Source organism: Liolophura sinensis, chromosome 3 (assembly GCF_032854445.1).
Source record: "Liolophura sinensis isolate JHLJ2023 chromosome 3, CUHK_Ljap_v2, whole genome shotgun sequence".
NCBI classification, from domain to species: Eukaryota; Metazoa; Mollusca; class Polyplacophora; order Chitonida; family Chitonidae; genus Liolophura; species Liolophura sinensis.
The window spans coordinates 17351886-17379032 of NC_088297.1; the positions used below are offsets into that span (position 1 = coordinate 17351886).

The 27147-nt window shown below is 37.7% G+C and overlaps 1 protein-coding gene across 3 annotated transcripts in view; it reads right to left on the reverse strand.

Moving 5' to 3' along the window:
- Positions 1-8261: 8261 nt before the first annotated feature.
- The window catches only part of LOC135463587 (transmembrane and coiled-coil domains protein 1-like), an 83085-nt gene continuing 64199 nt past the window's right edge, over positions 8262-27147 (reverse strand). For 2 of the 3 annotated variants that reach the window (XM_064740903.1, XM_064740901.1), the window contains 8 exons: positions 25871-25903; positions 21547-21629; positions 19341-19410; positions 14497-14731; positions 13421-13552; positions 12670-12759; positions 10966-11144; positions 8262-10238 (listed from right to left, as the gene is read on the reverse strand). In XM_064740903.1, coding sequence (XP_064596973.1) covers positions 10118-10238; positions 10966-11144; positions 12670-12759; positions 13421-13552; positions 14497-14731; positions 19341-19410; positions 21547-21629; positions 25871-25903 — 943 coding nt within the window. In that variant the 3' untranslated portion in view covers positions 8262-10117. The remainder of the gene's footprint in view (positions 10239-10965; positions 11145-12669; positions 12760-13420; positions 13553-14496; positions 14732-19340; positions 19411-21546; positions 21630-25870; positions 25904-27147) is intronic. The other variant, XM_064740902.1, reaches the window with a different exon arrangement.

A 27147-nucleotide genomic window follows, 5' to 3' on the forward strand; every position in this document is an offset into this window, starting at 1 on the left:
TAGTGCCGAAAAATTAGCTGTTTTATGATTTCTTTTTTTTTTTTGGTTTTGTGACGTAAAACCAGGATTTGCATGTCAAATTGTTGCGTGAGGAATTAAACTGCTTTGTGTGCCGATCTATTTTTCTGTTGCATGTACAATTAACAGCAACTTCATCTTAAGTAATGCTTTTGCATTTATTAATGATATATATCTAAATATATATGTGTATATATATATATATCGAAAGTTATATATTTATTGTCCCAATTTCAAGAATGGGACAAAGTACTCTATTTGCAGGACTATTATCTTACGAAAATGGTCGTTAAATATCTTCAGGAATGCTCATAGTTTAGGACAATTTTGACCCAAGTAAAAGTTAATATGTGATTTAAATGTTTGTTTTTTGAACTTTTCGCATGTTCTGACAATTCTGTGGCAATTTAAAGCGCATAAACTGAACATCATGTATAAGTTTTACGTTTTGCCTTTTGTTTGTGGAAAATTATTGTGCAGTTGAAGTGTAATTTCCTTAAGTATTGGATTCTCGAAAATAAAGTTGTTGTAGATGTCCATAAAAAAATCATTTCTTCGAAAAAATATAACTTGAAATTGCTTGTTTTCATGTAATTACCAGGTCATTAAACAAAATTCGAGCTAATTTATTATCTTTGAAGCTTATCGCGTGAAGTGACTGAAAAATGGTAACTGATCTTGCCTGATATTATTCAGGTGAAAAACATCAAGAATTAATTGAATAAGTAACACAATTCTATTTAAGATACCATCATTGTGAAATTTATTTTCTGGTCAGATTTGTCTAGAAATAATGAGGATGATTCTTCTATTTAATGCTGTATTTATTTATTTATTTATTTGATTGGTGTTTTACACTGTACTCAAGAATATTTCACTTATACGACGGCGGCCAGCATTATGGTGGGTGGAAACCGGGGGAAACCCACGACCAACCGCAGGTTGTTGGCAGACCTTCCCACTTACGGCTGGAGAGGAAGCCAGCATGAGCTGGACTTGAACTCACAGCGACAGCATTGGTGAGGCTCCTGGGTCATTACGCTGCGCTAGCGTGCTAACCGACTGAGCCACGGAGGCCCCTTTAATGCTGTAAACAGCAATTTTAATGGATGTTAGTGTGTTTTATAAGCTTTGAGACATTTTCTCTTCCTGTGTGCAGTAAAGATATTTATTCTCTGTCTGATTTCTTGTATTATACAGTTTTTATCAGTCAAAATTAGAAAGTAATAAAGTATGTTTAAAATATGAACATTTTCTTAGTTTTGTGCATTATAACATTGGTAATTGTATTGACAGCACATTAATACTTGGTGCATGGTCGATTTCCATCTGAATGAATCTCTAATTCAGATTGCCTGTCATCCGTGTCTCGTGGTTGGGTCAGTCAAAGCACATAGTTGCTGGCTTACTTTCTGATGGTAGGTTGGAAGGACTGTCAGCGACCTGTGAACAAGGCCTTCATGACATAATGGTCTGCCATGCTCTTGTTTTTTGTCATACATGAAGTCTGAAGATTACAGTTCTGTAACAAGTGGGGGAGTTCCCCAGTAATTTGCCAAACGTCAGTGGTTTACTCTGCATAGGCATTCTGGTTTCTTCCACCTATCAAACAGATTAGGCCATATCAAACAATAAATTTCAAATTTTCACTCTTAAATCCTTCCTGGCATGGTTGTAAGCATCAGGAAATAGGCCAACAGATACTACATGTACATTGTCTTGATGTCCTTATGCTGTGATTGAGTGGGTGCAATGTCTAGCGCCTTGTGCTGTGACTCAGTGGGTGTGATATCTGGTGTCCTTGTGCTGTGACTGAGTGGGTGTGATATCTGGTGTCCTTGTGCCGCAACTGGTGTGCGTTTGATGTCTGGTGCCGTGACTGAGTGTGTGATGTCTGGTTTTTGTGCTGTGACTGAATGGTTGTGATGTCTGGTGTCCTTGTGCTGTGACGAATTGGGTGTCTCTCTGGTGTCCTTGGGCTGTGACTGTGTGGGTGTGATATGTGGTGTCCTTGTGCTGTGATGGAGTGGCTGTGATGTTTGGTGTCCTTGTGCCGTAACTGAGTGGGCGTGATGTCGGTGTCCTTGTGCTGTGACAGTGGTGATGTCTGGTGTCCTTGTGCTGTGACTGAGTGGGTATCATGTATGGTGTCCTTGTACAATGAGTGGGTGTCATGACTGACCTCCTTGTATTGTGACTGAGTGGGACAGTTTGGATGTCCAGCTAAGGCAGTAAGAGTGGAGGAATCCACAAATTTTCTGTCCAAGGTCGGAGTTCAACCAGCACCATGCTATCCGTCCAGGCGATCACAAGAATCACCAAAACTGCACAGCCACAAACAGCTCCATCCGACGTGAGGATGTTGGTCATGTGGCTGGTGAGAGGTGCTCTAAAAAGGACAGCTCTAAATTGAAATAAATGTGGGCATCACAAGACAGACTACTAAAAACTATGTCCAAGAGTAGGCCTACTTAGTCATATTTTTATACTTTTTTTTTTCAAGACGGAATTACTGTAAGTGCCTTCAAATGTTTGAGGGTGAGCTTTTTCATGCATATTTTTCACTCTTCCATACGATGAATCTTCCTTCATTTTTCTAGCTTTCTTTCACTTCTTGTGACCTTTGGAACTACTTTGTCAGCATTCATCAATAAAGTCGTTTTAGATCGTTGGTTAGAACTGCGATTAAGATAAGACATGTTGAGACTTGCTGCGCGCTATCCTGACATTGCGGCGCCACAGCCAGTACTAAAACAAAAGCAAATATAACACCGTGGGCTCAAACAGCGGAGCTTCGTATCCTTTCGTCTATCTTAATCCCAGGTTAGAATGATACTGTCCATGCTTTAGATAAAGATTTATTTATCTATCTGATTGGTGTTTTACGCCGTACTCAAAAAAATTTCACTTATATGACGGCGGCCAGCATTATGGTGGGAGGAAACCGGGCAGAGCCCAGGGGAAACCCACGACCATCCGCACGTTGCTGGAAACCCTTCCCACGTACGGCTGGAGAGGAAGCCAGCATGATCTGGACTTGAACTCACAGCGACAGCATTGGTGAGAGACTCCTGGGTCATTTCGCTATGCTAGCGCGCTAACCAACTGAGCCACGGAGGCCCCGGACCTTTAGATAAAGAGAATGCGTGACTATAAATACAACACACAGTTTTGAGACAGTTTTTGTGTTTTCTGACATCACTCGATCATCTACATGACCCAGTGACTTTGGCATCTTTCAACATTTGTGTACAAAATTTGCTAGTGTTGGCAGTGATCTAAAGCAAACACACAGAGCGGCGTAGTGCAATGTATGGAATTTGAGTTGTGTTGCTGTTTTCATCCACTTAACAAATCATACAAATTTATACAAATGATTTGGATTCTTCCTCTAGCTGAAGTACTTTTAAGAGGGGTTAAACAAACAACAACATAAACAAGATGTAAATAGCTCTGCTTCCTTGTTTTTTTATTTCTCTTTTTATTTCATTGCACTCCCACCCCCTCCCAAATCTGCCAGGTCTATATACGTCAATTTCTTTTCTGTGTGAAAAAAAGAACAACAACAGTAAAATGCAGGCCTACTTGGGAAGCATACATTTAGGTACTGAATGTTTAACACACGGTAAACATTTAATTTAAAACTGCAAAAGGGATAATTTTTCTTCACATCTAAACACCATCTTAAATTACAGCCTATTTCCACTGCCTGGCAAAAAGAAGCAACTTGGTACATATACCCATGAGATACTGTGAGCTAACAAAACTCAACTTTACTTATAGCACACGTGAACTTTGAAATAATACATATAAATTTACCTTGATCTCTAACAGTGTAACATTGCTTTAGTACTGGGATACTGATATCATAGTTGTAGATGTGGAAAGGGAAAAAAAAATTAATAAAAACAACAAATTGATTAAGATATTCTGGACATGTCACAGTCAAACAAATTCACAGATTTACACAAAATTTTCCGGTTGGAGACTTGACAAATGACAAAATGGCTAAAAAAAAAAAACACTGGACAAAAAACACTGGCCATCAATTTTCAACAAGAACCCAATTCCACTTTTCTAAAAAAAATTCTCTTAATTAACCTTGAATTTTTAAAATCCACTTAACACTGAGACATTTAAAAATAAAATGATGTACATGAATAGGACAACCAAAGAGCTTCGAGAAAAAACCAACCACCCTCGGATATAGAGCTGAGAATTCTTTTAAACATTAAATATGAATACAACCCCAAACACGATTTGGGATAAAAACATAGCCAAAACAATCATTAATCTATAAGAGAGTCAAATTCTGTTAGATTTTACACTCCCACTTTTTGTTGGACAATGCATGGACAAAAATTCTCATTTTGTATATCATATATAATATATTATATGCATGATCTAAAATTTTGTCTTACAAAGTGTATTTTTAGCGGCAAGTAAATGTCGTAAAATATTACGTTTAGAGCTGAGCCTTACCTTTTCCAGGTAAGATGTTATTGTCTATTCCTCAAAAACTTTTCTAAAATCAATAGAATTCTCGAAACTGGGGAAAATCTGCAGCTTTGTCATGGGCAAAATTTTCGGTCATTTCTACACTATTTGATCTGCGATGTAATTTAATGGATATAATGGTATTTTTTTGTCAACTAGGTACATGTACTTTTAGACACAGAGTCTTCTCTCTACATGATATATAAAAAAGCACTGTTCCATTAACTACATGCAGGAATCATCTGAGATCAACTACTGAATTAGTTCACTATTTGAACTGCCAACGGAACATTAGAGTCACCTTGTATTTGGATAAACCAGATCAATGTCTGACAGATTAAAGAGCTATGCATTAATATAGCCACAGAAATTGGTCAAGGCAAAAGAAAATCTTCACGCAGAGCATTAAACAGATGTGGGTAGACAGGGAGGAGTAACAATATATAAAATAATATACAAATAACAATATTGATATTCATTTTTTTATGAAATTCAATAACTAAGAACGATTGTCGCAGAACGTCATGAACATTGAACAATAATTTGTGAGTTATTTCATTGTATATTGTATAGGTGTATATTGTATAGGTGTATATTGTATAGGTGTATATTGTATACGTGTATATTGTATACGTGTATATAGTAAAAGAACTTTTTAGTTTCTGCTATTCCATTCACTACTCTATAATTCCTTGTAACTATCCATTGACTGGATTATTCTTCTTTACATGTCACCGACACCTGTCAATAACTGGAACATACCGTAAGAAAGTTGACCGCTGTTTAGAGTACAGTGTTGTCTCATTGCACAAAGGCCTCTCCTTAAGCAAATGACCCATGCTAAAGCCAGCTCAACAGTTTAACTGAATGACAAGACAAAAGCAACTTAAAAACAAAAAAACAAAAAAAAAAAATGCCCAAAAGAATATGAAGTGGATCATTTTATTTTAGCTGTCAAAATGTTGTGAACATACTAGAAGTGTCATTTCATACTGGTATCCTCAGTTAAAGAATAGGTGATAACTTATACCATCATCATTACAGAAATCTAAGCTCCAATTTGACACAATTTAAGCTCACATACTCTTTAAATTTCTGTTTGGTGAAATGGATTCTTTCTTTCCTCATACTGAAAGTACCTTTAAAGACTATGTTGTTTCACAAGCCAATAAGATTTACCTAATGTTTCAACCTCAACATCCCCAAAAGCAACACAGGTGAATGAAAAAAAAAAAAAAAAAAAAAAAAAACGGGAAGCAGAGTGGAGAATTTCACAACCTAAGATCGTATACCTGTACTCCAATGTTATTGCACATGTATATGTAGTGTACACTAATACAATTATCCTTCACACAAGATCCCTTTGCAAGTAAAAAAAACTACATTAAAGATGTTGCACACGATGTGACTGGTCACTTAATACGTCCATGACTATAAGTGAGTTCGGGATTTAATGATTATTAATGGGCCTGACATGGTTCATTAATGTCAGAAACTCGTGCAAAATTATCAATAATTATAATTATTATTAATCATAATAATAATTATTATTATACCCCTCTCTCTTCTGGAAGTAGATAACACTGTGCATGAGTGACTGAATACAGGCATGTACATGTATATACTGGTGGATTTTGTGTACTGGCTTAAGTATTACACATACAGTAGGCCTAAATTTGTATGTCTATTTAACTGCATCTCTTACAAACTTTGATGTCATTGTACATGGAGGTTATCATTCATACATACATATATACTGTAATTTTTCATACATAAATACAAGGTACATGTAGATGTGAGAATTGTCAATTGTTAACACAATAAATTAATGCCAACGGGACTCAATGGAAGCCATCCAATCAAAACGCACCTTGTCTTCAACTTCAAGTGGGTCTGTTTGTGGACCAGTCAAACAAATGTATAAAACTTCCTTCAGCTCAAACATTAAAGGAAAGCAGATACTGTGTTTTCCTGGGTCTTGGACATTACCTGACAGACCCTCCCAAAAAGTTTCTACTGGAATTTTCACAGAAATCTGTTTTTTTCAAAATGCTGTTTCTTTAAAATTAAAAGATACTATATATTTTTTCTTTAAAAGAAAAGAATTCTCTGCTACCCTGCCTTATTGTCTATTCATCATTGCCAATTAACATTTTTTTAAAAGACAAATAACTGTCAACTTAGGATAACATGTAAGTACACTTCTCACTTCTGTAGTTATACACAATACACAACCAGAACAAAAAAAAAACAATTAACGAGACAGGGTGATAAATAAACAATGGCTGTTTAAATGTCATACAAGTATATCATAAACATACAGTGTGCTACGGTTCTAAAACTAATGTCCTATCAATCCATATGTATACATGTACAATACAAAGGGAGCTAACTGTGTAAACTGAGACATGTCTGTCGTCACTAGAAGGAAATGCTGGTGTAGAAAATACTTGCCAGAGCAAGGCTGTGAAAGGCCATGACTTCAGAGAACTGCTGACAGTTAACTGCCAGCCCTGCTGTAGACGTCTGAAAAAGCCTTCAAAAAGATCAGAGCTGTGTCCCCCCAAGTCCCCCAAGTTCTGTAAAGTTACAAACCTATATTGGCTACTGCACAGCAGCCCCACAGTACATGATACGTGGCACGGTACATGATACGTGGCACAGTTCATAATACGTGGCGCGGTACATGATACGTGGCACAGTACATGATACGTGGCACAGTACAACATGCTTCATGAACGGTCACATGTAGCTGTAAGGGAATGAATGGATGAATCTGGTGTAATGCCACTACAGGACAAAGCGCACAGTACAGTACAGTACAGTACAGTACAGTACAGTAGAGCCTGACACAGGGACAGTACATATATGTATGTCATTGCTGAAAAAACCTACAGTTCTCTGTTCTAGTTAGATGATTTACTGATCAGATTTAAACTCGGGTCTCCCCATCCAAAGTCTAACAGTCTGCCAATTGACCTAAGGAAAGTCCCGCTGGCTACAGCTAGTATAAGCCCTGGAAAGCCGCTCCCATTGCAACTATTAAGAGCTCTTTCTGTTGAGTACTGTGCTTTCACAGTACAGTTCTGTACAATGAACATTTGCTGTGAAACACAGGAGCTGTGACTGTAGATGCTATTACATGTACGTCCATGCACCTCATCCACAATTCCATGTATAGCCCTGCTCAAAATCACTGCTATATCAGGACATATCAAAGCACAGTGCATACATTTTGTTATACATGTATAAACATGATAGATACCTACATGTAAGCTAAAAATTTATCACATTGTTGCAAAAAAAAAAAAAGTTCCTTGTGCCTGAAACTCAGGACAAGTTTTCACGCAAGTTTTCTGAATGAGAGGACAGAGTAACTTTCATGTATAGCCATCCCAATGTTAACGTCTTTTACCGTAAATGGATCAATCACCCTTAAACGTCATGCGTGTGCCACCTCCCAAAAAATGAGCACATGGTTATAATTTTCAAACATGTACCTGTACAGGTAATTTGTCTCGTTAACCATGTTAATTAGGACACAAACTGTTCTCTAGCTGTGTGTTTTTATCAAGGCATTTTAGGAAGCATTTTTATAACAGTTTTTTTCATTTCCGGATGATACAGTGAGAAAAGAGTATAATTTAAATTTCGAGATAAAAATGAGGAATATTAGTCGGTCCCAAAGTATGCCAAAAAAAAAACAAAAAAACAAAACACACACACAAAAAAAGAAAGCTACCTGCTGCAACTCATTAATACTTTTGTACTACATCATGGCTTTGTGAGCACACCTTCACAGTACAGACTAAAGACTAGCACATTTTTTTGTTACCCGAGCTGATTAAAACAAACATGTTAAAATAAAAATATTTTACTTGCACCTTGGAAAAAATATTCCCCAGGCATCTGCAAAAAAGGACAACCGCAAATTATTTTTCTCAGCGACAAAAGCATTTTCTAAATTATTTTACCACATGCCCAAAATATCTACCAAAGCTTTAGTTTGGAGCTTTAATCGTGTATTCTTAGCTTGCTTTCCTTACTCTACAATTTAGAGAACTGAAATTTTCAAACTGAGTTTTATTGCTATCACATTTACAAGTACCATGTGATATCAGTTTGCTGAATAAGACAAGTCCGATTCCAAGCCCCACCACACCTTTCTTGAACAACACGACTTTTTGTTTTTGCTTGTTTTTCTACACATAGTTTGCTGGTATGGAATACAAACACCATGTGCACCAAATAAAAAACAAAAAACAACCTTATCTACAGTGCCCTTCACAAGAATACCACAGTGCTGGCAACTGTTTCCAGATTCTTTAAATCATGATTTTCGGACCCACATATCCAGCAGGCTCTAGACCTTTCGTGTTTAAATGTGTTTAAGACCGAGGTGCATCCTGAAGAACATACACTTCCCATGTTTGAATCCTGCAGACTCTTTCAGTTCTGGTACTTCCATCCTGTATACTATACGGTTTTCTCATATTTGAATCCTGCAGACTCTTTCAGTTCTGGTGTTTCCATCTTGTAGACTATACAGTTTTCTCCTGTTTGAATCCTGCAGACTTTCAGTTATGGTGTTTCCATCCTACAGTTTTCCCATGTTTGAATCCTGCCAACACTAGATGTATACGTTTTTCCATCCTACAGTTTTCCAATGTTTGAATCCTGCTGACACTACATGTACAGGTATGATCTTTTAATCCTTCTGACTTTATACTCCTGGCAGTGTTAACTGGCATCTTGATCCTGTCAATATGTTTAATACTACAGACTCAACACTCCATTACAGCACTGCAATCCTGCAGAAGTTCAATCCTGCAGCAGTTCAATTCTAAAGCTTCTGACTCAATTCTGAGACTAAAAACATCTAGGTGCTTTCACAAACCAGTGAAAACACGCTTTCTCCTCCAGAACTGACATAAAAGTAGTCTTGAATCCTGCTGCCTCTCTTAGCTCAGTCTAGCAGTGATATCCTCTGAAGGTAAAATTACACCTTCTGTAATTCTTCCAATCCGCACACTGAACTGTATACATGTAGTTTGGATACTGAATGGCATTAAAATTCACAGAATCTTTGCTTAAAAAAAGGAAAAACACACCCTGCTGGCATTTAATAATTTAAAATCACGTGTGGCTCATTTCGAAGACATGCACATATTTTGCCTTAAATTAAAAACCCAAAATTGGACTTTTCACAAATCATTTCATTGTCAATGCATCACGTAATCCACTGGAGATCGTTCCCATCCATAAAATAGGGTCCACGAATCACCTGACCTATAAAAAGGGCCAACAAATCACTTTGACCTGCAAAAAGGGTCAATGAATCACTCCCGAAAAAAAGGGTTCCTTGTATCACTTCAATCAAAAATATAATCCATCTTTATCTGTCAAAGTCACTCCAAATATCTATTTTCACTTTATCATCGTTCGATAATAGACAACTGGGCTGGTCTATCACAGGTCCTCCTCAGAAGGGAGACAACTGTGTCAGAAAAGCTCCTCTCACAGCCTAGAGCCTTGAAGAACTGCCATGCCTCTTTGCTGTCACAGTGCTGTAGGAATTAACTAAAAAAACCCTCAGCTGGGGCTAAGTGTCTGTTGGAGCGTACTGTTGTCGTATATGGTGTCCCCAGTCACAAATGTCATCCCACTGCCGCCAAATGATCACAAACACGACAATCATTACAGAACTACTCAGAATCCGTGCTCTGAAAACACAGCAATACAGGAATTACTGTTGACATGATAACTAAAAGCTGGGATCACTTTACAGGGGATCAGTTCTCAGGTAAAAGCGCCAATCACAAAATACAGGTGAAAACTTGGACCACTAACAAAAGGTGAAAACTTGTCATACAAAAATGGATGAAAATTTGTATCACACTAAAAAGGTGAAAACTTGGATCAATAATAAAAAATAGGGTTATAAAACAATCAAAATACACCCCTCAAAATTTCTGACATTATAAGCTGGACATCATTTTCATTCTGTATCAAATGACAACTCAGATATCAAATGACAACTCAGATGTCAAATGACAACTCAGATGTCAAATGACAACTCAGATATCAAATGACAACTCAGATGTCAAATGACAACTCAGATATCAAATGACAACTCAGATATCAAATGACAACTCAGATGTCAAATGACAACTCAGATATCAAATGACAACTCAGATACCACATAACGTGCCTGAAATGTTGAATTACCAAAGATTGGAGAGCAGAGAACAGAAAGTTTTTAAAACTTGGATTTTTCAATCAAACATGATGGCAGCAGATGGATTAACAATATTTTGAAATATGTACCATAAATTTGATTTAAGGAAGTAATTACCCTGAGCTACAACTTAATATTTTGATCGGCACAAACTACATAGCTTCAAAAAATGTGTTTTAAAACACATGAATGACAAAAGAGAATATATTTACCTGGTTGTTAGAAAGGGAGCCAAAAGGTTCGCAGATGTTGAAACGAAGACCAGCACTACAGCAATCAGAGCCAATGCCACATTGATCAGTTTTGTCAGCAATGTTCGAAATGTTACATTGTCCACCATTTCCATTGAGATGATTTGTTGTTGTTGTTGCTGAAGTTCCATTTTGGTTATCTGTTGTCATTGAATCACAAAGTAGCAATTAGCATAATAAATGAAAAAATTATTTATAATAATGTAACGAATAAACAGGACGGCGAGAGCAATCAATAACACTGAGGGGCGACAGGCAGAGCACGACGGGTTAGGAAGGCTACGTCTGACCCAGTTAAAAACATATAAACAACAAATCGGCTGACACAATTAAATCTTTTTTACCTGAAGTGCACTGGCATAATGGAAAAAAAAAAAAAAAAAAGGTATAACTCTTCAACTTTTTCGCAGGTTGATTCAAGCAGATTTTCAGGGTATTATTAATTATGTGCAGACTGATAAAATGAAACTTTTTGTGAAGCCCTTGGCCGAAAAATGTAGATTTGTCTCCAAAATCAAACCAAAAAAGGTGAATAAATCACAATGAAACTTGCTCTTTCATACACAAAAAAAATGAGGAAATGGGGTATTCCCCTAGTTGTAAGATGAAAGAATGCCTTTAAGAGACAGCCAGAAGAATCTTATTGACACATTGCAACAATAAAAACAGCAGCTTGTGTGACAGTTTCCTAAAGAGAAAACACATTCCCATATTTTTAGAATATAAAGAGGGTATTGCATTGTGAAGGTTGAATATCCTAAATACAAGTGAGAGGGGAAAATGATAACACACAAGACATGAAGCATCCAACAAGTTATCATTTCCACCTCTCACTTGAAAAATATTTATGATATTCAACCTTCACTGTGCAATATTCTATTTATTATTTAAATTTTGACGCCATCATGATTTTGTGCACTTGAACCAGTTTAAGCAATGTGTTTAGCCTGGGATTTCACAGACTTGTGTACACGTATATGGTGTGACGTCGTATATGGTGTGATGTCGCACATGGTGTCTTGTGTGGTGTCATGTCTCTGACTGAGCCAGTGAGATATCAATTTATCAGTGAAGGAAATCCTGACAATTCATTTTTACATAAATAATATGATAAAAAAAGACTCATACAATAGAGAGTGGAAATTAGAACAGCAACAGTGTGATAACTGCTAAATGGTCACACGAAACCCTCGAAATACAGTCAGGGTTTTAGTCTTATCGTTCATGTCAATACTAAGATACAAGCTGACCTAGCCACATGGTTTAAGCAGACTGAGGTACATGTAAGAAATGTAGTGTTAATTTCAATTTATGATTATGCACTCAAAATGGTGTGTTGTCATCACGTTTAAGACAGTCACAATAAAACACTGCAAAAGTTCCACGCCTCTGAAATGCTTAGTCCACCACAAGAATCTTGGATTATACAGGAAAACGTTTATGACTTCAAATCAACATTCTTCACATTGGCATCCGACTGAACATTGGCATCCGACTGAACTCCTGAGGTCCTGTGAGACATAGGATAGAGTGAGTGAGTGCTTGGGGTTTAACGTCGTGCTCAACAATCTTTCAGTCATATCACAACGAAGGTATTCTTAGGGCGTATGAGACATAGGGTAGAAGCTCCAATATGTAGACTTGTCTGAGTTTCAAGCTACTCACCCTGGTTTGGCAATTCTCCAAGGCGTCGTGTAAGTCACGTGTCCGCTCGTCCAGCTGGTATTCTATCTTCTCCTCCATACTTGATATATCCTGTAAGGAAACACGTATGTTAATAAGTATTACCTGCCAATATAATATATCAGCATGTATCTGATATACCTTCTGACTAATCTGGTGACAAGGCCACCACAGAGCTCGCCTGTAAGAGACACATGAACGCAACACTTCAGCTCAAAGCATAGGATTCCAAAAGAAAAAAAAAAAAGAGGCACAAAATCAGGAGTGTATTGTAATTCTTCACCCTGTTTGCATGTTAGCAACTTGTTTATTCAAGCATATTCTGAAGGCATTATCGTGAGTAAACTGATAAAATTATACTTTCTGTGAAGCTCTGAAACTGGCCAGTCCAACCAATGAAGTTTTATTTCCAAAATCAAATAAAAATTATGAATAAGTAGCACTGAAGGTTGCTCTTTCATATGCAAAAAGGTTACGGGGTTAGGGTAGGGCATCAACAAGGTAACATCCCTCTCGCCTGACTATGGTTTACATATGCAAAATGTAGGCATAACACATGATGCCGTGCTTTTTGAAATATAAGTCCTAACATTTACCTTCACATTGCTTTGACCGTCATTGAACGCCGACACTCAGGTTATGACATTATCCACGTCTGTACTTTAAACAGGTGAGCTATAGATCAAGATTGATATTTGCTACAACTGTCTCAGCCTGTACAGTGAGCACTTACCTGTCGCAGGTTTGTCATTTCGTTCTGATGCAGTTCCGTCATGTCATTGATTTGCTCCTCAAGCGTGGACAGCCGATACCTTTCATCGTCTAGTAAAGACTTCAACTGGCTCATCTCTGTCCTGGAGTTTGTCTGAAAGTAGTTTTGAGATCTGCTTGAGTTTCCAAGTCTCTGTAACTAGTGGAGTATCATCAACATCAATTGTGGGCTATCCTTGAGCTCTACCTGATTTCCTCCCATCATAATGATGGCTGTCTTCGTATACGTGAAATATTCTTGAGTACGGCATAAAACACCAATCAAATAAATAAATAAATCAAAACCAATTTACTGAGTTTAACTGAACCAATATCACATCTCTGAGGGCCATAAAGAACACACAAGAAAAAATTTCATCCCTCCTGCATATGCCTGGTGTTATGTCATAATACAAGATGTCATCCACATGTCACCCATCACTAAAATATAGCCACAAAGGACGCCCAATCCCCAATGGCTTTTGATTGATCTATTTAATTTACGGTTATTCTGCACCATGCTCAAGAACTTTCACTTTACAATAGGGGGAGAGAAATGAAGGCTCTCAGAGTGCTTGTGGTAAGTTACTGACAAACACACTGCATCATATCTATGAGGGACACATGCACAAACTGCTTGTCAACCACTCGTCACCGAGGACCTATAAACACTGAGAGTGGACAAATCAATACATTTTTTGTCCAAACTGTCCAGCATCGGACAGTTTTCACTCACAGCCTGGACAATTCAAACACAGCCACATGAACACGACAGCCAAAATGCCCTCCTCTCATCAATGGCAAGATTTTACCCAAGTTAACAAACTATTCCTTGATTTACTTTTGGGATACTACATCAAAATGATGATAGAAAGAAGAGAGAGAAAGACAGATAAACCTAAGATTTGACATGAAAAGAATAATTTCAAGGCCTTTTATGTGGTTCTGAAAATGCATTTTCGCACACCAAATGTTAGGTGAAATACAGTATTGGTTTCAAAAACAGTTTACAAATGGCCGTCGAAATGGAACCTGCACGCACGCATGTAGAGCACTTACCTTGTAGGCATCAAACTCCTCCAGCATCCTGTTCATGCTGTCCTGCAGCTTCCTGTTGGATTCCCTCTGCTCCTGCAGCTCCTGGTGGATCGGGTGAATGACAGTCTCCAGGCTCTGGGACATGGCAGCAAACTGCTGAGAGGCATTCTGGGAAGTGGAGTGCGGGCTGCTGTGGGCTCCGAACCCAGACCCAGATGTCATGCTGGAGTTGTCATCATCAGAACTGTACTTGAAACTGTAAGCAGAACAGTTCAGAACAGAACAGTTTTTTATTTTGTAAAATTAAAAAAAAAAAAAAAAATAAATAACAAAAAAAACAGATTACTTTCAATTTTATGCTTGATATTGCCTTTTAACAGTGACCGGAAGAAAATTCGATTTTTTTTTTTCCTTTTCTGAAGTATGATGGTTTTAACAGAGAATTTTCTTTTTGCTGATCTTGCAAAAACATGCAAACAGGTGAAAATACACCAGAAATATGGAAGACAGGAAACAACCCAACATTTTGCCCTCAAAAATGAATTTTTCCCAGTGTTAGTCCATCTTCCTAACAAATTTTAAAACACCTTTCTAAGACCAATAGAACCCTGACAAAACAGAAAAATGAACGAGTTAGTCATGTATGAAATTGTAGTCATTTAATACATGTATCACTGTAGTGTTAATCCAAATAATCCATGAGTTACTTAAGCTCGAGCCCTGTGTGTAAATGTATGAAAATTACCATGTATTATAGATTATGGAGATGACTGAGAATAGAGAGAGAGGGGTCGGGGTTAGAACAAAAAGTGGCGTCTCGAACAGATGGAAAGAAAATCTTCCCGTCAACACCGCTATGAATATGTCTGTCTGTGCAGCGTCAGTAAGATTACTCTACACAACTGGATACCAGAATGACTCAAACTTTAATTTGGCAGCCAACTTCAATTTCTATGCATACATTTACAAAATGAAACCATAAAGAATACATATTTACATTTAGTGGAGCAAAAAGAAACAGTCCAGTGGTAATGAAGAGTGAAGTAGTGTTATGACTTGAATTATACTTGTGTATATCTAGCTTTTTCTTCAACTCCAGCCCAGAATTAAGAGAAGGCAATACAGTTATGGCGTATCCTAATTCCTCAACTTTTTCGCATACAAACTTTTACTGTGACTTTATACACTTTTTGTATTTGATTTTGGAGATAAAACTACGTTGATGTGATTGGCCAATTTCAGGGCTTCGCAAAGAGTATCATTTTGTCAATATACACTGAGTAGTACCCTCAGAATATCCTTGAATAAACAGCTTACAAATCCGTGAATATGATTGAAGAATTACAGCATATATATAAGGAGTCCAAAGAAAACTTAACTTCAACAAAAATATTTCTGCTGCAGTAGTTGTCGGGTACCTGACGACAGGGTAGGAGTTGTCTCCACTCTTACACACAACTGCTGTTGTGTACTACGGTATTACGCCTTATTTCATAACGCCTTATTTCATAACGCCTTATTTCATAACGCCTTATTTTCGCATATTCAGGGACAACTTTGAATTTAATTTACGCACCTTAATTTACTGATTACCAAAAAAAGACAAAATTAATTTTTTTCAGTCTAGGCCGAAAAATGCTCCCATAAAATATAGATTAAACACTAAAAACAAAAAAAAAAAAAACATGGGAAACGCTTGATGATATGGGCAAATGTTCCAAAGTGTAGCTTAAAACCCGATCAAAGAAATCAATTCACAAACAAAATAACAAAACTTACCATCACAGACACAAACAATTTTGACATTCAACATGTACACGGCCGGTCACAAAACACACAAATTACCAACAAATATCTCTCATCTTGAATATACTCTATGTTACATGCAACTACATAGATGTGCTGGATCAAGGTACTGACACTGGTTATACATGCACATAGAACACTGATTTACACCCCAAATATGCCCCCAAGTGCAAGAATTGGGAACTTTCTCAGCTAATAACTCCACTCCATGAATTGTGCAATTATTTATAATGCAGTCTGTTGCCATGGTAATGTCATAGTGGGACACGAACACTACCTAATCATTTGTTAATTACTATCTAGTAACACAATACAAGGTAATATAAATGCTTAAGCCAGGCAACATAGTCATACATGTTAGGCCATTCTAAAAAAATTCTATGCTGAGGGTTTACTGACCGTTTCAGAAAAAAAAAAAAAAAAAAACAGGTCAGTAAGTAGGGTGTGTGACAGCTATTAAGGTAGGTGACATGGGTTTGTGATAGGGTTTCGTGACAAGTATATTTGGCAGGAGTGTTCAAAAGGGTTTCTTTCATACACTTAAAAGAGCCAGTTCATTTTTAAAGAAATGCAAGCTGTTCATGTTAAACTATAGTACAGATGAAAACTTAAGACATGTGGTTGATTATCTCTTAGACGTACACGTTTACGAATAAACTGACATGCAACAATATTTAACAAAGCAAGATCATTCTGATGATTCAGTATAAAAGCAATACACATATGTTAAAATATATTTGATCTTTATCTTCAGCTGCCTTGTTTATAAGTTGCTAACAAGCAGGGCTGATGGTCAGTTAATAATGGTACAAAAATGGACTGAAGAGATAAAATCAGCAAATAATAAGTAACTGGATAAAGCCACATCGTTTACTTGCATGTCATCAATGCATACTTACTTCTCCAAAGTATTTCTAAATGAAAGGAAAACATACCCGTCAGAATCCTAAACCCCTAGATAAAATCTTTTTACAAAACCTTATCAATGAGAACGCTTTTATAACGGAGATAGGCAGAAAAGGTCTGTTGACAAAGTTGGGATAACGTAAACGCTGACAAAAGTATTGTCGAGGTGACTACAATAAAAGCCTGTTGACAAAACTGGACCAACTACATGTACATGTAATTGTTGACAAACATGTTGTCGTGGTTACTGCAATAAAAGTCTGTTGACAAAACATGAACTACACCTAATGTTGACAGAGACGGGTAAGAAAAGCTTGGTGACAATACTCAAATGCTGTCTAAAATGTTGTAGCAGATATGTAGGTCTATATACATAGCTGCAGAATAATGATTCTGCCCACTGAACTAAAGTTGACACATATATTATATTACAGAGACCTGATGAGGGGTCGATCTGTGGGCAAACTGAAATCATGGTCATAACCTGGTTAACATTCATGAAACATCTGCAGGTAGCTGAAAAAGATCTACCAGCAAGTCTCTGTCCATAGCACACAAAGCAACTGGTCAATTCTACACAAAAATTCACTCATGAAAACATGTATGCAAGGAGTGTTGGATGAAGTCCATTCGTTAACAATAACCAGTTAATTAATGTGAATGGATCATAAATTATAACGCAAATTTCATGTGTTTAAAGGAGAAGAAAATGTAAATATCCATCAAATACCACTGAAAATAGTATGTATTTCCACATGCCGTAAAAAAAACTGTAGTATGTTCCTCAAGTTGATAAATTATAAATAAAGTCAGCGCCAAAACAAGCAGTGGGCGACTCCATTTTGCCTAAGAACTAGTCCTGAAGTCTTCTGTGTTAGGAGGAGAATTGCTGTCGAAAACCGACGAAGTGCAGTTCGTACATTTCCGGTAGAACTCTTCTTCCCAGAAGGTAGCGAACAGTACATCTCGTTTTCCACTTGACGATCGGGAAACTGGAATGTTGGATGTAGGTTCCGAGTTTACACGAAAAAGCAGGCAGTTTTAACAACTCTCATTGGCTGAGAGGCAACACACCCTCGGCATAAATTACAGGGTGTTAAAGATGGAGGATGTGATAGACTAAGCGATTTATGCCAGCTTTGCTGTTGTCAGGCTTTACATGTATGCCAAGGAAAAATCGCAAAATTATGCAGCAGGCACCACCAGATAGAAAAAGATGTGCTCCTTTCGGCCTATAGTGTCATTTTTTAAAGTTTTCTTCTCCTTTAAATGTGCGCAAACAGATTGGAGAGCTTTGTTCCCCAAGCTTCTGAAGCTTCTAGGGGTGTACATGCAACACTAGTGTAAAGGTAGAAAGTCCACCAATCTGACTTAAGCTATGATTTCTTTCCTAAAGTCACTTTAGGTTATTGCAACAATTACTAGAAAGGAAAATACACATAATCCTGGTTCTGTAAGTACTTTTGCTTCATGTGTCACCATTCATAAATACTTCCATTTACATGTATACTGTAAATCTTCAGCCTTTTCAACCCCTGAAACACTTTTTTTTAGTGGAATTTATGCATATAATTATTTTGAAAATAATGCTAAAAATGACCTGTTTGTGTCATCAAAGATGCAAGCTTCCTCTAAACCCCATAGATTTTTCAGAATGTTTCAAAATATGGATTGCAGAGGTGGCTGAAAAGGTTAAACAATTAGCCTAAGTACAAACTTTGTGAATTTATTTCTGAAGTTTTATCGAAACAGGACCCTGAGAATTCAGTTGTACAAGAATAAAGCATCATTAATTCTTTGAAAAAAAAAAAAAAAGGTGTCAAAATACAAAATTTAGGAAAAAGTCAGCGACTAACTAGGGACTGGATTTCTTTCTCTTCCCTCTCAACATGCCGATACATGTACGCGGAGTGATGAACAAGGTTAAGACCATAATGCAGCATTCCCCATTATGCCAAGTGAACTTCCCATCACCACGATATAAACGGGGCAGTTTTGAACAGGACTATACACAAGTACGTGGGCTAAGAACTCTGTAAGGTTTGAACGCAGGCACGTAACTAACAGAACTACACAGACTGATCGGGCTGAATGGAAACAGTTAACAGGCAAAAGAAGAGCAGAGAAGTCAGGCTGGCAAAACTTCTGCTCACCTTGCTGGCAGAGTTCCTCCCCCTTGCCGGCCACCTTCTTCTTCAGCACCACCATGATTTTCTTCCATTTCTGAAGTAAAAGAAAAAATGTACATGCATTTCATAAGAACACTTTGATGAAGTGAAAAATGTATTTAACTACCAGATTCCTACTTCAGGGAAAAGACTCCATATGTGTATGTACACACATGTAAACGTTAAAGTGTGTCTATGGTTATTAAAATATGGTTACAAAAACAAAGGCAAATTAAAATAGCTGTGACATCCGGCAAAAATCGTCCATGTCACTCAGATTCCTCAAAAAATTGGACATAACAAATCTGACTGACTGACTGACTGACCAAACAACTCACACACCTGCTCACAGGTCTGCAGCAGCTGAAAACTGACCTAATTTAACCTAAATTCAATAATACCTGATATGCTCAGACATCTTAAATCTTTTCTTTTCTTGACAGGAACATTGCCTTTCTTTGAAACACTCCAACATACATGTACAAGCTGCACCTTCCAGGACTTCTGATGTACATGTATATATTTGATACAGCGCAAGATCTTTACAGTGTGAAACTGTGTCACCTGCAGAAGTCGGATTTGTCTTACGTTCAATAGTACAGGTCACATCCCGACATTCGATCTAGTCCATACAATATGCAGCTGTTATGCCTGTACACGGACACAAGCCCCATTGTCTAACATAGTCTGAGTGGTTAAGGATAAGCATTGATGGTTTACAGTCAGTATTTATAATGAGGTCACCATATTGCGTGTTGTACAATCAATCAATACAGTTTCAGTAACTAGTACTACATGAGTGTCTGCTAGATGTATATTGTGATATAGTAGAAAATTTGGCCCAGCAGTCTTGGAGATATCAGAAACACAAGGCTTCTGAAGGGTAATAGTGTACAACAAGGTCAGTAATAGTGTGCTACAAGGCAATAATGTGGTACAAGGTAATAATGTGGTATAAGGCAATAAAGTGGTACAAGGCAATAAAGTGGTACATGACAATAATGTGCTACAGGGTAATAATGTGGCATAAGACAATACTGAGCTACATGGCACTAATAAGCTAGAAGGCTATACTGTGCTATAAGGTCTTAACTGTCTTCTACAAGGTCAGATATGAAGCATTAATGTGTCACTATCTGCTACAAGGTCAGGTTCCTACAAGGTCCTAGTTTTCTACAAGGTTTTCGTCTGCTACCTGTACAAGGTCATGATCTTCTGCATGGTCACAGTCTCCTACAAGGTTATGACCTGCCACAAGGTTATAGTCTCCTGCAAGGTTATAGCTTTCTACAAGGTCACAGTCTCCTACAAGGTTATAACCTGCTACAAGGTCACAGTCTCCTACAAGGTTATAACTTTCTACAAGGTCACAGTCTCCATCAAGGTTATAACCTGCTACAAGGTCACAGTCCTACAAGGTCACAGTCTCCTACAAGGTTAAAACCTGCTACAAGGTCACAGTCTCCTACAAGGTCATAACCTGCTACAAGGTCACAGTCTCCAACAAGGTTTTAACCTGCAACAAGGTCACAGTCTTCTTCAAGGTTATAACCTGCTACAAGGTCGTGGTCTTCTACAAGGTTATAATCTGCTAATCGGAAAAGCTGTCAAATTCTTAAAGCCCATGTAATCAGTCAACAACCAAATTTACTTAAACTTGGCCTAGGATAAAATATCTGGAGACAAAGTACAAACAGGGAAGAGGTCTGATATAGAATCAAAATAATGGCAAATGGACAACCTAGCAGACACACTCCAAAAACTGATCAGTTCTTACAGGGCCAATGTCATAAAGCTCCAAAACAAACTCTGGAGATATCAAATGGACATTGTTACTTTAAGATGCCAGAAAGCACAAACAATTTCTTCTCTAACAGAGTTGACCAGCTCGGATAGCACAGTTGGTAGAGCATCTGCTTTGGGAGAGGTAGATTCAGGGTCAATCCTCGATCTACTGAGACACTCTGGTTTCAGTGAAGCAGCACTATATCAAAGAGTGGTTTAACACTGTCCCGCAACAAGGAGGCACATTACATACACACTAAAGATTCCTTCATCGTCATATGACTGAAAAAGTGTTGAGTACGACATTAAACCCCAAGCACTCACTCACACTAACACAGTGGGGTGTTGGGGTGAGAAACATACGGTAATTAGAAGTTTTTTACTGTGAGAAAAAATAACTACTCACTCAACTGGCTGATGTTATCAGCACTGCCAGACTTGATCTTGATGATTCGATGAGCCAGTTCACGCGGCTTCGAAACAATGGTACTGTGGAGAGAAAAATGATGACATAAGCACTCCGACTGCTCCAAGAATTCACGGGAAACTTACTGATTAGTGCACTTATTCTTATACATGCATTCTACTGTAAGATGTTTAACCTCTTTTGTTAACACATTTTCAGTCGTTACACCTACATGCAGTATAAGGATACATCCGTTAGGATTTAATGATTTGACTGTTGTTTAACGACCTATTCAAGAATGTTTCAATAGACCTATCCGATTTGTCAACCAAGAACACACAACTGACCAATCATAAGCAGTACTGCCGTAAATAGGTCAACGAAATGTCCCAACACAATGATTACAAATGTTCAATCTTTCTAGGACTTCATGATCTCACAACTGCTTCCACATGGAATGGAATGAAAAGTTGTCATCAGAAGGGTTGGGGTGGGGGGAGGGGCACTGGATGTGATGGATTCTTCCATTGTGTGATGGCAGTAATGTTTATGGATGGAGGAAGCCAGAATGCCTCGAGGAAACCACCGCCCACCTCAAGGTATCTGACAAATCTCCTGATTTAAAGCAGTAGCTAAAACAGCAAGAGTTGAATTCAAACATGCACTTTTTACTGTTCAAAGGCCATACAGACGTGAGGATCCCATTGTCTAGGATGGATAGTATAGCTGTGGGATTCAACGGCTCTTGGGGATCCGGCTATTAGACAAATTACTACAAATGTAGCCATTGTTCTTGGCCAATATCATCACCTGGAGTGGGGGGGGGGGGGGCTGTTTCTCAAAGGGGCTGTAACCTTACACTGGTCGCTAATGCCAAGTCAGCCTGAGCGGTCATGGTGATTAGGCCGGTGTAACGTTACAACCCCTTTGAGAAACAGCTGCCAGAAAGTTCATGGAACAATTGCTCTTTGGCCAATAATGGCCATCCTCTAGCCACTAGTACTCAATCATTACACATGTGCCTGTACAGTAAATGTGTACATGACTTCAGCAATAGAGTCTTCTAGATAGGTTTTTTTCCCTTAATATACACGTACACACAAGACCTTACTCAGGCACCTGAAAGGAAAAGCCTGCAAATGAAATATTAGAAAAAGGACTCATTAATGTCATCTACCTTACTAATCTGTAGTAGACAATTTTCAAACAAACACACTTTTCAGGGCATCTGACAGCAGAGACCCCATTCATTTATTAAGGTACATTATGACTAGAATAACTCAAATTTATTTGATTTATTTATTTGATTGGTGTTTTACGCCGTACTCAAGAATATTTCACTTATACGACGGCGGCCAGCATTATGGTGGGAGGAAACCAGACAGAGCCCGGGGGAAACCCACGACCATCCACAGGTTGCTGACAGACCTTCCCACATATGACCGGAGAGGAAGCCAGCATGAGCTGGGCTTGAACTCACAGCGACCGCATTGGTGAGAGATTCCTGGGTCATTACGCTGCGCTAGTGTTCTAACTGACTGAGCCACGGAGGCCCCCGAATAACTCAAATATGAAATCATTTTTGAGATTGTTCACAATTCACAGTGCTGTTCCAATTCATCAGTTTCTAAAGCTACACCTCAACTTCCACATGATTTGATTCATTAGGCATAAACTGCCATGGGGAAATGGAGGAAGCATCTGTGGGTAGCATGAAATCAAAACATTTGGAGTCCCACTGCCTTCATCAAACGATGTTTCTTAGAAATTTAATGGCAAAAATTTCCAGGTACATGGGTTTAATGTACGTAAGTTTTACCCCTAAAATTCTATGAACAATAAAACACACAAGTCTAGGGATATACAGTAATGAATCTGCAATGAAAATATTCATGAGAAAAACACCATATACAGACAGGTACCAGTACAGGTACATGGTAGTAAGTAAAACATGTTGTGCGGAATGACCATAAAAATCTCAAATAAACAGACAGTTGGTAGCATATTTTTCTTTAGCCACAACACAAAGTCAACACTAGGTGTGCCTGCCCCATCTTCAGTGACTTGAACACCGGAATGACCTTACCTGGGATTCAAAACCTTCCTGCAAGCAGATGTTGCAGCTGCACAGATCTAACCTGACATCACCAATAAGAATCTCAGACAGAATCCACAAAACCATTCCCAAGTCGATTTAAAGTATGATTTTACAGATTAATTTTGGTCCCTGTAAATTGAAATTCTGACAACTTCTTCAATATGTTAACATATGGACATAAATGTTGTCAAAACGTCAACTTCCAGTTCCAAAAACGAAGCGTGGTCAAAAGGTTTCAAAATTTGACTGAAGCCAGAAATGGCCTTGTGGAATCTGCCTCCAGCCACTGACACCTCCATGTACAAAGTCCTATCCAAGGACCACGCTATATAACACCAAACAGTTGTGCACAAGGATGGAGGACTATGGAGCACAGGTCATGCTTTAACCTTTGAAAAACCACTCGGGAATTCCCTGTGCTTAAGGATTGTTAATGCCACGTACTGTGTGAAATATGGACAAATGAGCAAGCATGTATGAATAATCAATAGCGCAAATCTTTACAGATGTACATGTCAATGATTGGGCAACTGTATTTCAAGTCATCGCTGGTTGTGGGCCAATGATGACTACATTTTATCCACATATTAAAGTACAGACTACAAGGCACTGTATGTCCATACAATCATGTATTATATGGGGAAAGTCTAACAGCAGGAGCTCTTCAGTGTTTAGCTTAGTCAGTAAAAGGGTTATATGTAGCTTTCAGAGATAGAGAATCAAGGTATGTGGGAGGTATTGGGCCATTTCCGAGAAGTTTTAGTTTCCGTTGTAGCTTCAACAGTGCATGCAGCGCCACAATGAGCTTAACATCACACAGAAAAAAAAACCCTTGAAATTCTATTTCGCCGCAGTGACACCTGTTGTGAGAGAAAATCATTTGGGACCCCATTATGCTGTATCTGCATCTGCTGTATGATCAAACAGCACCTAGTGTCTATATTTACATGCTAACCATGACGTGTACTGAATCCACCATGTACTATTACACAAGTCCGCAGGGAGTCACAGCCAACAGATCTGTGTTACACAATGAAACTGGAATGATCTTATTTATAAATAGAGAGAAAAAATCTTGACAACTGATGTACATTAAGCCAGTGCTTTAGTGTAAGTTTTAAGGCTAATATCAAATCTATTACACACACATATTAAAGTACAGACTACAAGGTACATTGTACATACAGCCATACATAAACATGCATGTGAAGTATTTACAAGGTGGATATGTCACAAACAATAGGATCTACATTAAAGTTATTAAAATAATATTTAGTTTGATTTTGGTTTAATGCGTTGAGCATGTTAATATTTTACTCTTACACTTTCTCGGAGACAGATTTATGGGTGGAGAGAACCCGACTGCTCACTGTATAAAGCCATGTGCCATTCTTCGCCAGCTAACCTGAAACCTAAAGCTGGAACTGGATTCAAAACCTAGTCTCAATGATATGGGATCAATGGGAAACAATACTAAGTTATGGCCCATGACCATAACACACCTACCGCCATCTGGATGTTATCTAAGGGAAGATGGTACTCTGTGGTATATAATTCAAGGGAGTTTAGGGAGTTATCTTCCCTTGGACAAACATCCAGATTGGTATTGTTTCCAATAGGAGGGTTTTGAGTGAGCTCTTTTCTTGTACAAGATAAAAATAGTCCTACTGTTGTCAACTGATTTGTAAAAAACATGTCAGGCAACTTTTCCGGACATTAATTTACCGATTGCCTGTCTCAGTTTTGAGGCACAAAAGACAACCTTTTCACCGCAGGAATTTCTTATACAAATATCCAGCTCTTTAATTTTCTCCATCGACTGACTGCTCTAATAAACTTTTGTCAGATGCTTATATTACAGTCAATGTAAACAAAAATTTTGTGTACCATACCATTTGTGACATGGTAAAGTATGACCTTTTTTACCTTCAACAATAGAAGAGTTCCAACCAGAAACTCACCCATGGCTGCTGCCCGAACACTTTCAACAGAGGTGGACAGAGTCTTAGGATGAAAGGTTTATGTCTTCAGAGCTACTGACTAAACCCTTATCACATATAAATGGTGAGATAAGTGCTAAGTCTTGAAGATGTTCTCACATTCTACAAAAATGAGATTATATGTATACGTATATATCAAAAAGGCTCTCGACTAGCCCCATCCTACACAACAACAACATCACCAGTAGATGATGATGATGATAACATAAAGGTGTGGTTTACTTACTCTTTAGCACCCTTGATGTTATCCACAACCCCGCTGGCAACATACAAAAATATCATACAATAACTCATCTTGTTCAGTTCATACAAAATACACCGTGCAACACTACTGTACATACAAATACGAGTAGGGTAGTTCTTTAGCTGGTCTAGCTGGAGTTCCAATCATGGAACTGATGAATTTTCAAGCACACAAGACTGATAACTAATGACTGAAGCCATTTAATTACATGCCTTGCATGCAACATGATCAAGACTGACAGTTCCTTTGTTTTCTTATTTCATTTATTGTGTTTACTTTTAAGACTTATTTAGGATTCCTTAGAGAAAAGTGTACCATAATTCTTTACAATCATTTCTGTCACAGAGATGTTAGAATTCTGATTCCACAGTTGGAGCTTAACAAGATTTCCCCTTTGTAAAGTGACACTGCTGAGTTAAGCAAATGCATCTCTCATAACAAGGAAGATTATCAGTTTGGAATAAACTGCTGATTGGTTTCTTTCTTTTAGCACATGTACCTTTTTTGACTTTCAAGGCCAAGAAGAAAATGGAAGTATATGTAAACAAAAATTAAAACAAGGAACAATATTTCCTTTTTTTTTTTTTTTTTGCTTAGGGAAGCATATTCTATATTTGTGTACAGTGGCCAGTTTCACTACTGAAACAATGATTTTTATTCATGCTGCACACACTGGCATGTTAAAAAAACAAAAGCTGGAAGACTTTCTATTCAGAAATATTTTGGAAGACTTATCGAACAAGCTAGATTAGTTGGCCAGTAATTGATCACGTTTTACAGAATTAAAAAAAAAAAAAGCCAAGCTCTATACACAGAAACCGTACTTCAGTGAAAATTTAAAAAACAAGTAAAGAAAAAAAAAAGTAAATAAAATAAATAAAGGCTCAGTGCCAATAAGTTTTTGACAATCTGGGCGAAGTCAGAATTGCAAGCAAGACTACTGATCTTTGCGAAAACGTTCAATAAAGAGGCAGACACAATATCTAACTCACAAGCAAATGTTAAGTTTTATTCTTGCTGATTTACAATCTCTTGCAAAATGTATTAACGCATTTGCAGTATACATCACTAAATTGTTTTTCAAGCCTTTTATAATTAATATCTAGCAATATTTCCTATTTGGTAGCAAACAATAGAAATGCCGTAATCCTAGAAAGCTTAAGACATCAGCCACGAGTGATAAGCTACATGTACTGCTATTTAAACCTAGTGAAACTGACAGACCTATTTACAGAACACCACAGAGTCGTCACTCAGGT